A 16,330-nucleotide genomic window follows, 5' to 3' on the forward strand; every position below is an offset into this window, starting at 1 on the left:
TATAGAAAAAAAGGAAGGAAAAACTGCGCTAGACTTGTGAAAGGGAAAAGTAAAGGCAGCAACTCAAATGTGGGATACACACAAATAAATAGATAGGTTGGGAGAGAGCTGTGCCAATACATCCACACAGTCCATAAATTCAGTTGATCAACACCACAGTGACTCCACACATATTGAAAGAAGTGCCCGACCACAGTACAAATTGCCTGCTTACCAGAGGCAAAAGGAAGCGATCGGCTGTAGCCCAGCCATGGCCTTTAACTTGCAAGGACGGCTGTTGGACACACACAGGAATGCACCTGGTAATGGACCTGATAATGGCAACCCCCTAAACGACTCACTGGATCATGGCCATACTTGAGATGTACTCCAGGTGGGCTCAGGGAAAAGAAAACTGACCATAGCGTGATACAGTATAACAGTTTAATAAAGGATAAAATAGTATTGCACTTACATAGGTAGGATAAAAATTCACATAAAAACATGTGCTGGCTGGCAAACACAGGGGCCCATCTTCCTCACAAACAGCGTGGTGACGTCAGTGCGTGCCCTCTCAGACACGTTTCATCATAGGGAACGTTTCAATATTCTCCTATACTATAAATGTGAACTTGCCTGTTAATTTTGTTTGTTTTACGTAGCCTCCCTGACAGAATTCCCGAGTGTGGCTCGGGGTTGCATTGCAGGATCCTGGAGTGATATACTTACCTTGTCCCCAGGATCCTGTGATGTCCCTCCACAATGCCCTCCTTCAAAGCCTCTCTGTGCCAGGATCCATTCCCTGCGAGCGTCGAGACGCACGGGGGCAGAGCCTGGTGGAAAATTTTAAAAAATGTAAAAATCAAAACACATACAGTACTGTAATCTTACAGATTACAGTACTGTATGAAATTATTTCACATCCCTTTTGTCCCCAGTGCTTTGTCCAATGCCCTGCATGCAGTTTTATAATATATATGCTGTTCTTTCTGCTTGGAAACTTGAGATTGTCCATAGCAACCAAAAAGTGTCCCTTTACATTAAAAGAGGCTTTAGACCAGGCCTACAATATAAAGCACCAAATTTCTAAGCAAAATAATTGTACAGCTTTGAGACGCAAAAATCTGACATAATCCTACCGCCAGGGAGCCTACAGGGGTTGTAAACCTTTGTGTTGCAGTGACCGACCCCCCAGCCCCCCTGTTTTACTTACCTGAGCCCTGGAACTTGACCCCCTGGAGACGCGCTTTCTCTCTGCCTGGGGTTCTCGGCTCTTGATCAGATAGATAGCAGCGCAGCCATTGGCTCCCGCTGCTGTCAATCAAACCCAATGATGCGGGCACCGGGGAGCTGGGCCGAGTCATACATTCAGTGGCTATGGACGCCGAATGCTGGACTCGGGAGCGTGCCCGCAAGGTAACCCCCTTGGGGAAGCGCTTCTCTGAGGGGGTTATTAGATGTGGGGAGGAGCCTCGAGAGCCGCCAAGGGACCCCAGAAGAAGAGGTTCAGGGCCACTCTGTGCAAAACGAGCTGCACAGTGGAGGTAAGTATGATATGTTTGTTATTTTAAAATTAAAAAATTAACCCTTACAATCACTTTAAACTTTAATAAAAGCTGTTGAAACATAAAACCGCTGCTTGCTGTCAAATGAAATTTAACAAAAAAACAGTGTCCAGCCTCCCATGCCATTTGTTTGACAACCCCTTGCCTATCAGCCTCTAAAATGGCCAGAACTGATTTTAACATTTGGTTCCCATGAACTTCAACGTGGTTCAGTTGGGCGGCACAGTGGTGTAGTGGATAGCACTTTCGCCTAGCAGTAAGAAGGGTCGCTGGTTCGAATCCCAACCACGACACTACCTGCCTGGAGTTTGCATGTTCTCCCTGTGCCTGCGTGGGTTTCCTCCAGGTACTCCGGTTTCCTTCCACACTCCAAAGACATGCTGGTAGGTTAATTGGATCCTGCCTAAATTGTCCCTAGTATGTATGAATGTGAGTTAGGGACCTTAGATTGTAAGCTCCTTGAGGGTAGGGACTGATGTGAATGTACAATGTATATGTAAAGCGCTGCGTAAATTGACGGCGCTATATAAGTACCATAAATAAATAAAAATAATTAAGATTTGGTACCCAAACTCTACCAAACCCAGGTAGTTCAGCTCATCTCTATTTCAATAGGTATTACATTTCTAAATAGATTTTTAAAATACACTATAGCATGTTTCCACTTACAGTTCACCCATGTTGAATGCAAGGTTCATCCATGTAGTGATGCAAGGTCAATTAGTGCAATTTTTGGAGTAAAATGCTTACACATAAAATAGGTTCATTAATATTTTACAAAGAAATTGCTCTAAGCATAATGAGAGTGTGGGAAAAAATAGTGATACAATTAAACAGGGTGTTCAACTAGTAGTGGGTGCCCTGGGGAATTGCATCTGTTAAAAGTCAAGTATGTATTAATTTACGTTTATGTTCCCTTCAGTGTGTTTTTCAAGCTCCCCTGGTAATCTTTGCCAATTAATGCATAAAGTTTTATTTAATCAAAAATATACTCTAGTTATGTTTGGATTTTTTCATATTGCAGAAATTACATTTTTTTTTCTCTAAAGGATATAGAAAACCACATCAGAAAAGTTCTGGAGACATCATTCGAACTTCTCTCTAGATGGTACATTTCCACAATGCTCCCCTCTTTGCTGAATATGTCACCACATACTCTCACATCAGCTTAAAAAATGCTCCTAGCAACAGCTTTTGAGCATTTATTTTTTGCTTCTAGAAGAAAATGGTGTTATCCTATGTATCTATGCATACTATTTTAGTCTAGAAGCATTTTTGAAGCTTCAGCTTTTTTTTTTCGTTTTTGGGAGTTATTTGCTAGCAGAAAAAAAAGCTGAAAGCTCCTAACTGCTGTTAAATGCTGGCATAAAAATGATGAGCATTTTCATCCAGGGTTTTTGTGGCATTTCTTTTAGCTTATAGTGTGCATGGAGCCTTAAACATATTCTGGGAGTGTCCTGTTTTTAAACCTTACTAGGATGAAATAATCTCAGTGATACTCAAACTTACTGGCTGTCCTTCTCTATCTGACTCTAATACCAAAATTTAAAAAAAAATGCAAAATGGTACTCATTTGCTTGATTAAGTGACGTGACATCATCGCCCCATCATGCACTGGGTGGTGATGTCACAAGGGGCGTGACCTCTAAATCGCATCATCGGGTGGCCCGTCCAATGTCGACAAATGTCATTGCACACGGTGGACCCAGCATTACACCGGGAGATTGCATTAAGTCAACATCTGAAGAAGAGAGGGAAAAGACCCAGCAAAAGAGTGAGAAGACAGTGGAGAGAGAAGAGGAGAAAAACTGGAGAGGGGAGAAGGACCGGCAGAGGGAGAAGACGTCGCCAGAGGAGGGAGAAGAGCTGGAGCTGCCTAAATAAAATACTTCAAAAACCTGTGTAGTGTGTTTGTTTATTTTTGCCACTTTTTTTTAGGTGAATGGGTATGGGTTTGATGTACCCCATACTCATTCACTTGGGATGGGGGGCTGGGATTAGGGGGCCCCCTCGTTAAAGGGGGCTTCCAGATTCCAATAAGCCCCCGCCCGCAGACCCCGACAAACACCAGGCAAGGGTTGTGGGGAAGAGGCCCTTGTCCTCATCAACATGGGGAGGTGGGTGCTTTGGGGTGGGGGGGTGCAGATGCTTGCTCATCCTCCCCCCTTTCCTGACCTGCCGGGCTGCATGCTCAGATAAGGGTCTGGTACCGTCTTGGGGGGAACCTCACGCACATTTAAAAAAAAAATTTTGGCGGGGTTCCCCGTCAAGATTCTAAACACACAAGTTGCACCGCAATAGACAGTGCACACTGAAATATTTAGTTTCAGAATTTTGGTTTCGTCCGAAAAATAAAATTATTTAGTTACTTACGAAATTCATTTTTATTCATTTTGTTTCGTTAAAAAATGCATTAGTTCGAAAATCCGAATTAATTAAGGTCGAATCTGTCAATTGAAGGCTTATGGTGTCTGTCGGATGGTCTAAGAAGATTCGACGAAGCAGCTAAAGTAAATTGTAAGGATGCCATGATTGTACATTTCCGGTCAAATGCTCCGCCCAAAAGTTATAGTAGAATTCTATTGTTGTTTGACTAGTAATATTATAATTATTATTACTAATCAAACAACATTAGAATTCTTCTATAGCCTATGGGTGGAGCATTTGACCGTAAATGTCCGCTCGTGGCGATCATATGTTTTTAGCTGCTTCGTCGAGCCTTCATGTCGAACGGTACTATACATATTTCTGATTGTATTGAATGATATGATACTTGTTTGTTTCTGTTCATGTCGAATGGCCAACAGTCAGCCAATGGAATTGTGTATAGAAATTCAAGCATATAACTTCCTTCCTGTTCGCTCTGCGCTCCTAATGGTTCTGGTTCAAGTGCAATGGCAGCATCCGACGGCGGCTCCAAGCAGTATGACCCCATGGAGGTTCCTGGCACTTCTATGGAGGCAGCAGCAGCACCCCCCCACCAACAAAAAAGTACAGGAGGGGGACACAAGCTGCAATCAGCAGGAAGAGTAATCTTCTGTGGCCTCACATTGAGTCCCAGGTCCTTGTAAGAGAAACACTTCCTTGCTGGATGCAGCTGTGTGGCACCTGCTCCAGGAAGACCACTTCAGAGTGGAAGCGGGAGAAGTGGGTGGCGATCTCCCGAAAAGTTTAGGTGATACAGCGCCATCAGCGTGACCCATCTGCCTGTTGTAAAAAATTCAGCTACATAAAATGGTAAGTAACGTGTCTGATTATTTTATTTTTTTACATTTTAAAAATACCATATTATGCCCAAAAACAAGTCCCCCCCCACACACACATAAACATATATTATTGCTATCACATGTGATGTCAGTAAATTTAAGTGAATTTTTTTTTTAAAAGGGAAAAAATGATTTTCAAATCATCCTCCCTCCTGTGAAAAACCTAATTTGCGCATAGGTGTGCCTAGCCTACACATGAAAGCATAGTTTGCAATATTCCTCTCACACGATGTGAGAGGAATATTTCCATGGCCGTTATTTATTCTTCTCACTAAACTGATGAGCAATAAGTGCTTTTAAGTTCCACTTGACCACCTGTAGGTTATGCCCCCTTTCTGACCAGGCCATATTTTGCTATTTAGTGAGCTGCAGCTTTGACTGACAATTGCACGCTCCTGCAATGTACTACCCAAATGAAATTTATGCCCTTTTCTATATAGAAATGCTATGGCTTGAATGGCTTCTCTTTGATGAGTTTAATATTAATAGCTGGTATAGCTGATATGTTTCTACGTGCAACTGATCTTCCAGATTTGCATCAGTCAGTCAGGATGAGGTAAATTAGTTAGTGGTCAGCACTTAGGTGTCCATTACACCTTAAGATTTTCTCCAGCCGGCCGTGCGACCGAGCGCATAAAATCTTTGTGAGATTCCCCTTTACACTGCTCGATTTGTAGAGGGGAATCCCTTTGTACTCTGGCTGGGGTGGACACTCAGCTCCTCCCCGGTCAGAGTACAGTAAAGTACTACACCTTCCTGCACAGCTCTGCAAACTTGGGATGACGCAGTGAATTGACACAGACACCACTATCTCCTACACGCAAATTGATTAGGTGCATCTCACTGAATATCAAAAATGGAAAACTGGTATGTAGAAGTGAAAACATCTCAAGATATTACAGGATTGTCTACAAGGGCTGGGAGATAAATGCCTTTATATAATGTTAGGGTGAAGCAGCTATGTGTATTGTATTGTCTAATGTATTTTCTTTTCTTCACAGGTGAAGTCTTCATCCTTCACCTCCGCCCATTGGACGAAGTCCTGGACCTGTCCGCATCTGGTTCGGCTCACTATCTTTCCTCCCCAGTGGTTTCTCCTCCACCCTCCACTATCCCACCACCTGGTCCCACCCATTGGTGCCTCCTCCCCAGTGTGTCCTGGTGAGGATTCTCCACCCGCTCCAGTGCACATCCCCCCTCCAGAGCCATATGTGAATGTGTATCTGCGGCGCATTGTGGAGGTCCAAGAGCGACAATATGCTGTAACCAGGAGGCTATTTCGCTCTGTGGCCCTTCACAATCACTGGCAGCACCATCACAATGTGGTTTTGGAGAGGTGCCAACATAGCCTTGGGAGGCAACTGGAGGCTTGTAGGTCCTACCTTGATGACCAGATGGCTGGGATCAATAGGTCCCTAAAGCTACTACTCACCAGGATGGGGGAGAATCAGCTTTCCTAATTTTTTTTTTTATTTATGTTCAAAATAAAAATGTTTTTGTTTAGAACTTATTGTTTTCTTGAGTTTTGCTTTCCTTGTTAGGTTCATTATGTGATGCTTATCTAAATGTACTAGTCCATTTATTGTTACTAACTTACTAGAGGCCTTACAATTGTAGATTTTCTACATTTAACCATCAGGCTAAACTGAGAAAATTTAAGAGATTTCTCTTTACGCTATTTCAATGTGGAAAGGGTAATCCCATTGTATATTGTGTCCAGTCACGCTGTTCAGCTCCCCCCCCGGCAAAATACACACCAGATAGTTAGTTACAGCAAGGGGTTAACGATGCAGTCCTCAACTTTTCACAGGGCATAGGTTGCAGGCTTGCAATCATGAGGGCAACGGTTAACTGGACAGAGGTTCACAGGCTAGCGCAATCACAAGGGGCAACAGTTCAAGGCTGGCAGGCCCATAAGTAACAGTTCATAGGGCAGTCATCATTTCCAGGGCTTGAGTAACATGGAAGCAGGGTAGATTACTCACACTGGTGACTTCGGACAATTGCAGATGGTCATGAAACAGGTGGAGGATCAGAGAGGGCACTGATGTCCCCAGGGTCAGAGGAGGCAAATGGGATAGGTCCTGGGCATCTGGATGCAGCTCAGCAGTGGCCAACTAATCTATCTTGCATAGAATCACGTTTCCAGCTGTATGCTTCTTTGTGCTATGTTGGTAACATATTCTGATCCTTGAGTTGACAGTCTCTCCATCAAGAGGAATTGTCATGCTGTTGAGGTTAGTTTCCCCAAACATCTTTAATCATTGTCTTATAATCCCAGACCATCATACAAAAATGGTTAAATAAGCACGAGCTGCTATTTATATATACAAAGACAGCAACACATGAGCAGTAGTGCCATGTCAAGGCTTCAACTCTTGCTACTGTCCATTCACACAACGTTCATTTATGCAATCACTCACACTCTAGTCTACACAACACTCATCATTGTATTTTCCAAAAAAGGGTGATGGAAGGAACAAAGGGAAACATTTGTATTGCTTAAAACAATATAATTCAATTTAAATCTTGGGGTCACTCCAAAGACAACTGCTATTGTCAAGTGGTAAGAAAATGTAAAAATTAGATTTTCCTCAAGATTTAGATGGTTGCTCTGAGTCCCATCTATCTTCACATGGTGACAATGATTCAGGTCTCACAAGTTAAGGGTAGGGTAACCCAGCTTGGGAGGTTAAATTTGAGGAAAGTTATTTGTTCCATCAAATGGGGTGTCAGTTGTGCACGGTGTGGATTCAGGTTGTTCCCTGTAATAGAGAAAACTCTCTCACTTTGCAGGGTGGTTGGAGGACAGGTCCTCTCGATTACCTGCTGCTTGACTTGCACCCACCAGATTGTCAAATGCCTCTACCCAACATGCACATGCTGTACTCGGTTGTTTTTGAGTGATGGTGCCAGGGCTTGGTATTTCAGACATGGTGGGTGACTCTTCCAAACCAGCATCAACCGGCATACGTCTCTTTTGCTGCAAATTACAGACCCTTTCAATCAGTTTTTCTTTCCAGTAGGAGAGGCTGTTGTCTCTGAGTGAAAGTTTACCTTTGATCCTGGGACCACTCAGGGAAGCCAGCATGAGTTCAGGGCTTTTGCGGACACGGTCATTTAGCCGATCTTTTAAGTTGTCTTGTAGCATTCTGATGAAAGAGGCTACAACAGCATGAAGTGGGCTGCCATAAAGAGGCTCCCTGTTTTCTAGGAACAATCTCATCTTCTCCATAAGATAGGTGAACAACTGGCCAACGTCAATCTAATTGCCTGCAATATGTTGGCAGAGCTGTGTTTATCATCATGGACTTCTGTGTGGAGCAGAAAAGCTTGATAACCCTGCTGGTCTTGTGCTGCAGACCTGCTTCCTGATGAAGTTTGACCTCTTACACTAGTGCCACCACCAACAGGCGCGGTGGCCTGCCACCAGTGTGCAGTCAAAGACAGAAAAGCATGTTGACTGCTGGGAGCTGTCCACAAATCAGTGGTCAAATGAATTGTCTGACCCTCGGCTTTGGCCATTTTTTTCTTCAATACTGCAACGCATGAATGGTATAGCGCTGGAACAATCTTTCTGCTGAAAGTTGTTCGTGCAGGAACAACATATTGTGGAGCAAGGGCATGCATGAGCTGTTTAAATGGCTCCCCTTCAATTATGTGAAAAGAGGCTCCTCCAATAGCAATGAATTGGCCAATGGGGCGGATGATCTTGTTGGCCTGCTGTTTTGACATGCCCTTGGAACTAAAGCCAACAAAGCTATCTAGGGTAGGCTGATGATGTCCTTGGGAGGATGAGGAGCCTGATTGGGTCTCCAGTGGAACTACTAGATGTGGATGGTTTGTCCTACCTGAACCCTCTCTATTGGCTGTGCTCTGAGTAAGTGGTGCGGTTGAGGAGGTACCACCAGTACAGTCAGAGTCCGTAATGCTGCTTCCTGCGCTACCACCTTCTTTTTCTGCCTCTGCCCTCAGTAGAGTGGTGGTAATTTTTAGGGTGTAGGTTCATACCAGTATTGGTTAAATGTCTCAACTTTTTCCTCCTAATCACTTGCTTTCCAAACTATTTGCACTTTCAAAAGAATCCGCCTTCCAATCTGTAAAAGTATTTCCAAACGTTGCTGTGGCACGATGCAGCCCCTCACCCTGTTTATCTCTAGTATTATTTTGGGCTGATATAGCTGCAGCAGGTAGCACGCCAGTGGTGGAAGCTGTTGCCACTACAGTTTCACTTAGTGAACTAGTGCTAATGGCAGGGGCGCTGGGGAGGTCGGTGTTATCACAGGATTCTTCCTCCATAATAACAGACGGAGAAAGGCAGTTAGCAGCAGATGAAAAAAGTGCTACCTGTCCTACTCCTCACAGAATATCCCTCTTTCACTTCCTCTAGGTCATACTGTAATGCCCCGTACACACGATCGGAAATTCTGCCAGCAAAATTTCAATGAGAGCTTTTTGTTGGAAAATGCGATCGTGTGTATGCTCCATCTGTATTTTGCTGGCGGAAGAGCTAGTAGCAGAGACCTTGCCACTTTTTTAGCAAGGCGTCCACCATGACCGCGACCTCTACCTGCCTTCACTTTTCCGTTAGAACGGTACATTGCTGTATATTTGGCTAAAACAGAAAATAGACTGGTGATAGTGATCAGACCTGCAAGCAGGTAACGATGTAAAATCAAATGAAGAAAAATAGATACAACAAATAGAACAATAACAACAAATATGCCAGAGTTGCCAAAACTACCTTTAAAACAAATTAGGATATATAGAATCTATATAGAATCTATAATATAGAATCTATAATAAATAATATACCTCCCCCACCCCAACCACGGACAGCCTCTGAGGCTATCACAAACACTAACAACACTAGTATCATTATCAACTTCAACACGACACTAGCAAAATAGAAGATTAATAGCACATGAAGTGAAAAAGCTAAGTTGAACTATAGCTTGCTTCACTATCTGTTCTGCTGCTGTGCTTATGCTTAATTGCTTAATAATTCAGGTTCTCTGTTAACAAACGGACCAGCTAAGATTAACTGTCTGAAATGATTCAGTGTGTGTCTCTCTCTGCTAGCAATCGTAAGTGAAAGTAAGTTGGCTGTACGTGTGTTACTTAGTTCTAGCTATTTTACTGCTCCTCCTTTTTGGTCATGGTCACAATCAGCCAATAACATTCATCATCATCACCATTTTACTTTTCCCACCCATTCCAGCAGTGACCACTAACAGCTCTTTTTTTACTATTGTTTCTATAATGTTGAATCTTTTCTGTCTATGTAGAATAATCTTGGACAAATAGAGTTAAGTTAGGCACATTCAACCTTTTTTACTATTGTCTCTATAATGTTGAATGTTTTCTGTCTATGTAGAATAATCTTAGACTAATAGAGTTAGGATAGGCACATTCGACCGCAGGTTCGATAGACACAGATCGCTATTGTTTGTCACTGTCATGTCGAATCTTCTATCTATATCGAACTGTTGTCACAACGATACGAAAATATAATGGACACAAAATAAAACATTTTTTATGTCAGATCTTTCGGATTTTGGATTCTGCGCGATTGTTATCATTTTGTTAAAACGAACATGAAAATCCCAGAAATTCTACACCGCAAGTCAGAACATCTTAATCTGACTTCTGGTGCGACTTCTATTCAAATTGATGGGCTCCCATAGGGAACCATTGATTTTGAATAGAGGCAGAGAAACGCTGGACCGCGTTTAACACCCTTTACAGGCGTCTGGCATTTTTACAGCTCTAGCGCTGGTGCCTCAGAACACGCTGGTCCTGGGTTTTTTTATTTTGGAGCTTAAAAACACCAATGCCTGTTACAGCTCAAAAATGGCATGGTATGTATGAGGCCATTGAATAACATGGAGTGGCATTTTTAGGCGGCAAAAAAAGCTCAAACTCTGCTGTAAAAACTTAATAACAAGTGGATATGGGCTGTAAACTGAATTCAATGATCAGCAGAATGAAGGGTGGAGAACATCACTTTGGAAAAGTAAAGTAGAAAGGAGTCCAATCAAAATTTTTTTTTTAATCTTTTCATTCAAAAGCTTTATTTGGAGCAAAGAAATACAACAATTTGTATATGTAATGGTAACATATGTAAATCGGCACATCAGGTCATGTAACAGTCTTCACTTGGAGTAAGTCAGGTGTATAACAATTAGAACATGGTAGGAAATATCTACAGTGGGGATGGAAAGTATTCAGACCCCCTTAAATTTTTCACTCTTTGTTATATTGCAGCCATTTGCTAAAATAATTTAAGTTCATCTTTTTTCCTCATTGATGTACACACAGCACCCCTTATTGACAGAAAAACACAGAATTGTTGACATTTTTGCAGATTTATTAAAAAAGAAAAACTCAAATATCACATGGTCCTAAGTATTCAGACCCTTTGCTCAGTACTTAGTAGAAGCACCCTTTTGATCTAATACAGCCATGAGTCTTTTTGGGAAAGATGCAACAAGTTTTTTACACCTGCATTTGGGGATCCTCTGCCATTCTTCCTTGCAGACCCTCTCCAGTTCTGTCAGGTTGGATGGTAAACGTTGGTGAACAGCCATTTTTAGGTCTCTCCAGAGATGCTCAATTGGGTTTAAGTCTGGGCTCTGGCTGGGCCATTCAGGAACAGTCACGGAGTTGTGAAGCCACTCCTTCATTATTTTAGCTGTGTGCTTAGGGTCATTGTCTTGTTGGAAGGTAAACCTTCGGCCCAGTCTGAGGTCCTGAGCACTCTGGAGAAGGTTTTCGTCCAGGATATCCCTGTACTTGGCCGCATTCATCTTTCCCTTTGATTGCAACCAGTTGTCCTTTCCCTGCAGCTGAAAAACACCCCCACAGCATGATGCTGCCACCACCATGCTTCACTGTTGTATTGGACAGGTAATGAGCAGTGCCTGGTTTTCGCCTAACATACCACTTAGAATTAAGGCCAAAAAGTTCTATCTTGGTCTCATCAGACCAGAGAATCTTATTTCTCACCATCTTGGTGTCCTTCAGGTGTTTTTTTTTTTTTTTTAGCAAACTCCATGCGGGCTTTCATGTGTCTTGCACTGAGGAGAGGCTTCTGTCAGGCCACTCTGCCATAAAGCCCCGACTGGTGGAGGGCTGCAGTGATGGCTGACTTTCTACAACTTTCTCCCATCTCCTGACTGCATCTCTGGAGCTCAGCCACAGTGATCTTTGGGTTCTTCTTTACCTCTCTCACCAAGGCTCTTCTCCCCCGATAGCTCAGTTTGGCTGGACGGCCAGCTCTAGGAAGGGTTCTGGTCATCCCAAATGTCTTCCATTTAAGGATTATGGAGGCCACTGTGCTCTTAGGAACCTTAAGTGCAGCAGACTTTTTTTGTAACCTTGGCCAGATCTGTGCCTTGCCACAATTCTGTCTCTGAGCTCTTCAGGCAGTTCCTTTTGACCTCATGATTCTCATTAGTTCTGACATGCACTGTAAGCTGTAAGGTCTTATATAGACAGGTATGTGGCTTTCCTAATCAAGTCCAATCAGTATAATCAAACACAGCTGGACTCAAATGAAGGTGTAGAACCATCTCAAGGATGATCAGAAGAAATGGACAGCACCTGAGTTAAATATATGAGTGCCACAGCAAAGGGTCTGAATACTTAGGACCATGTGATATTTCAGTTTTTCTTTTTTAATAAATCTGCAAAAATGTCAACAATTCTGTGTTTTTCTGTCAATATGGGGTGCTGTGTGTACATTAATGAGGAAAAAAATGAACTTAAATGATTTTAGCAAATGGCTGCAATATAACAAAGAGTGAAAATTCAAGGGGGGTCTGAATACTTTCCGTCCCCACTGTATGTTCTACAGATTTTACACAATTAATACCATTTGCCCTTGAACACAAGTGCACCAGATAGACAGAGTCTGGTGGTGGCCCAGAAAACTGGGTTATAATTGTTGAGTATATGTAAGTGGTAATAGTGGTTAACCATAGGCAGTGTTTGGTCAGCTTGGGTACCTGGATCAGGTGGCTTCTTAGGGGACTATTGTCTCCAAGCATTATGGAAGAGGCTTCTATCTTTGCCATAGGAACAATTCCCCTTGTAGGTGGGTACTTTGTCACCAGAGAGTCATGTAATACATGTGTTTGGGACTTTATATGTATGGTGCGGTAGCTTTTTAGTAGTATTGTTGTACGGGAACTTCCTTATTGTGGAAGAATAAAGATGATCGCAATAGAAAGGTTCAAAGGTCAAACAAAAAAAGGGGAATGGAGAAACAAGAGTAAATTCTAAAAAGTGGTAGGATGGTAGGGCCTGGGGTGACTGGGAGGGGGATAAAGGGGGAAAGGTGGAAGGAAATCAAGGAATGAATGAAGGTGTCACATGATTAATAAATGTGAATGAACAGATGGTACATGAGAATCAATTACATAGGAAAGATACCTACCATGTAAACAAGCCATAGAACACCATGTAAAATATAGATGTACAACATAGTTTTTTCCACAATGTATGTCTCACCAAATGAAATGATCATTTCAATCACACCTTACAAAAAGTAATTATGGTTACAAAAAAATAGAAAAAATATTGGACTCCTACCAAGCAGTACAGTTTAAAAATTCTATGGAAAGTTGGTTGTTAATAATTGTGGATTGACCTTGCATTTGTCAGAAACATGGCAAAGCTACAATAATATTCCACAGTAATTTGGATATTTTTTTCACGGTGTTAATGTTACTTCCTGCTTGTGTTATTGACTATGTCATTTCCTGCTTGTGTGATTGGCTCACTGATTTTCCCAGAAATCTGCACAAAGATACAGACAAAGTCAGATTTTAGGCATCCTCTGTGACAAAAATGTCATTTTTTTTTGCGAGATACTCCCAGAGGGTTAGTAACATCTAAAATGATTCAGACCCTGCATTTCCTCATTATAACACTGCAATGCATCAGCTAAATAATAATGAAAAGTCACTCCCTTTCAGATTCACTTTGCTGACAACAACCAGCTTTTTTCTTCTAGATTTTTTTTTAAATCCTTACAATGTACATTGATCAACCAGATGGGAATGTTTTTTTTTTTTACTCAGCAAAAGTGGAGTTGCTTTTTAAGGCTTCATTATGTAACACAATGTTATCTTTGTCATTGCAGTATGCCCTGTTCTTAGAACCGATGGCCTTGAGCATAGACAAGGATACAGGGAAAGGCTGGAATTTTCAGGTATGTAATAATACTATTTGAGTGTCTTATGTCTGGAAAACAAAGTTTACCCAGGGCACTCAATACAGAGTAAAAGTTCTACAAACATCCTGTTCTGTCCAAATGCCACACTGTCATTTTTGACAAAAAAAAATGGCAAAAGTAGCACAAACTGCTTATATATTCTGATTTTAATAATCTTTGTGAGCAACTATTTTATTTATATAAGGACAAAACTGAATTCCTGCTAAATATTTAGTATATTAATTATCAGTTATCCAGACTCTCCTATTTTAATCAACATTAAATTGAGATAAAAATATGCCTAAAATGTACATCTAAAATGCAGTTTATTACCTTATGTTTTGTTTCAGTTTCTTGAATTAATGATTTCAGTAATGTATTTCTTTTTGTTTTAACTGATCACTTATTTTCTAAACATCTGGCTAATTATTTAGCAAGAGTCTACTACATCTTTTCTTTTTGCGCTCTCCTGGCAATTCTCCAACTATACCACACAAATGGTAGTGCATGTGCATAAAAAATAAATGCTATTTTTTTTTTTAGTTTATGTATTTTTAATATAAAGTTTTATAGCTATTGTATAGCAAGCATGCACTCCTGCCTTATCATGCAGATATTGCTGGCCAGTAACTTTCCTGATCCAGCAATTAGCTCTCCTACACAGATTCACACAGGAAAGTTCTATTTTGAGTCCATTCAAGGTTTCCCTGAAAGTCATTGGCTGTGTAAGGAAACTAAATAAATAATAATTTCATACCTCGCTCTACATACAATAAATCAATGTAAATAAACATAAAAAATATAATAAATGGTTAAATAATAATGTCCATATAAAAATTCACATCAAGTAAGTGTATAATGTCCGTAAAGAACCACCATCAGAAATCTTCAATTGGGTAAAAATATTAACGAATCCTTAGTTGCTAGGTGAGGTAAGTGCCATCTTCCACCAGAATCAAGCAAACATCCTACTCATCAGATCATTGTGAAACCCATTACAGGTAGTCAAACATTTGTCAATGAGAGTATATCCTCCAGTGAGAAATGGTCTCCCACATGATACCAATGATCAGCCACGTGGATCAAAAAAATAAGAAGAAGCTCCTCATGGTGTAGTATGTAAAAATTTAATTCATGAAGTAGCATGTAACAACTAAAATCAAAAAAACTAAATTTGCCCAGTAAAGGACACGCAGGTACGCCATTTGCATTCCACCTGCACTCCAACAAGCGACGTGTCATGCACTATGCGGTCCAATGCGTTTCGTCACTAAAGTCTGACGTCATCAGGTGTCATGTCATCGGACTCGTCACTTCCTCACATTTATACAATACCACATATTGGATATCCAATCCACTCCCATCCTCAATGTTCATTAAAACTGTATACAGCTACAAGTGAGTATAAGTTATAATAAAAGATCTATTTCCATTTTGACTAACTATTGGACTAAAAAACTGGAAATTAAACAAAATTTAATAAAAGGTCAAATTAAAAACATATCTGACACTCCCTCTAGTAGTGGCCTAAAGAATAGGAACTTGGAAATTAGGCGCTCATCTTGGGAAATGCCATCTTGTGGATAAAAAGGATATAACCCCTACATTACTAAACCATATAATCAGGAATCAAGTGAGTTGGAACACCATAACAAATTAGTATTTGTAAATGTAGCAATTCAGATCTATATCCACATCTATACCAGAAGGATGTAAAGTATTACATTTATAAATCCATTCTGTTTCATTTTGTGACACTTTTTGTTTCATATTGCCCCACTGCCAATGCGACATAACCCTGTCAATACCACAAAAAGAGACCAAACTAGGGTCTCGATTGGGGTAAATTCCAAAATGGTTGAACAAGCTGTGTTTTGGAAACCCATTCTTGATGTTATTGAGATGCTCGTTAATTCTAATCCCCAACTTCCTGGTCGTGCACCCCACATATTGGAGCCCGCATGGGCAGGAAATCAGGTAGGTGACAAAGGTAGAATCACATGAGATGAACGTATCAATATTAAATTGTTTCCCAGTGCTTGAAGAGGCAAAGGACCTCTTATCTTTTTATTTGTAGTTTTTGTTGTCTTACAGGCCTTACACCTCTTACAGTGGAACAAACCAGTAGGATCTAAGAAAGTATTATTCTTTTTTGGGGGATTATAGATGTTGGGGGAAATCCTATTTCTTTTAGTTTCAATATTTTTATTGTTTTCAGTCAGTGAAATACAAAGTAATATAATATAGGAAAGTGGCCTGCAAGGCCTAACGAATAACATTTGCGGAACATCCAATGGGAC

At 41.1% G+C, this 16,330-nt stretch overlaps 1 protein-coding gene across 3 annotated transcripts in view; it reads left to right on the forward strand.

Moving 5' to 3' along the window:
- Positions 1–16,330, forward strand: part of COL19A1 (collagen type XIX alpha 1 chain) — a 1,371,841-nt gene that overhangs the window by 120,797 nt on the left and 1,234,714 nt on the right. For all 3 annotated transcript variants that reach the window (XM_073626739.1, XM_073626741.1, XM_073626740.1), the window contains exon 3: positions 13,959–14,027. In XM_073626739.1, the coding sequence (XP_073482840.1) occupies positions 13,959–14,027 (69 nt within the window). The remainder of the gene's footprint in view (positions 1–13,958; positions 14,028–16,330) is intronic.

Source organism: Aquarana catesbeiana, linkage group LG04 (assembly GCF_042186555.1).
Source record: "Aquarana catesbeiana isolate 2022-GZ linkage group LG04, ASM4218655v1, whole genome shotgun sequence".
NCBI classification, from domain to species: Eukaryota; Metazoa; Chordata; class Amphibia; order Anura; family Ranidae; genus Aquarana; species Aquarana catesbeiana.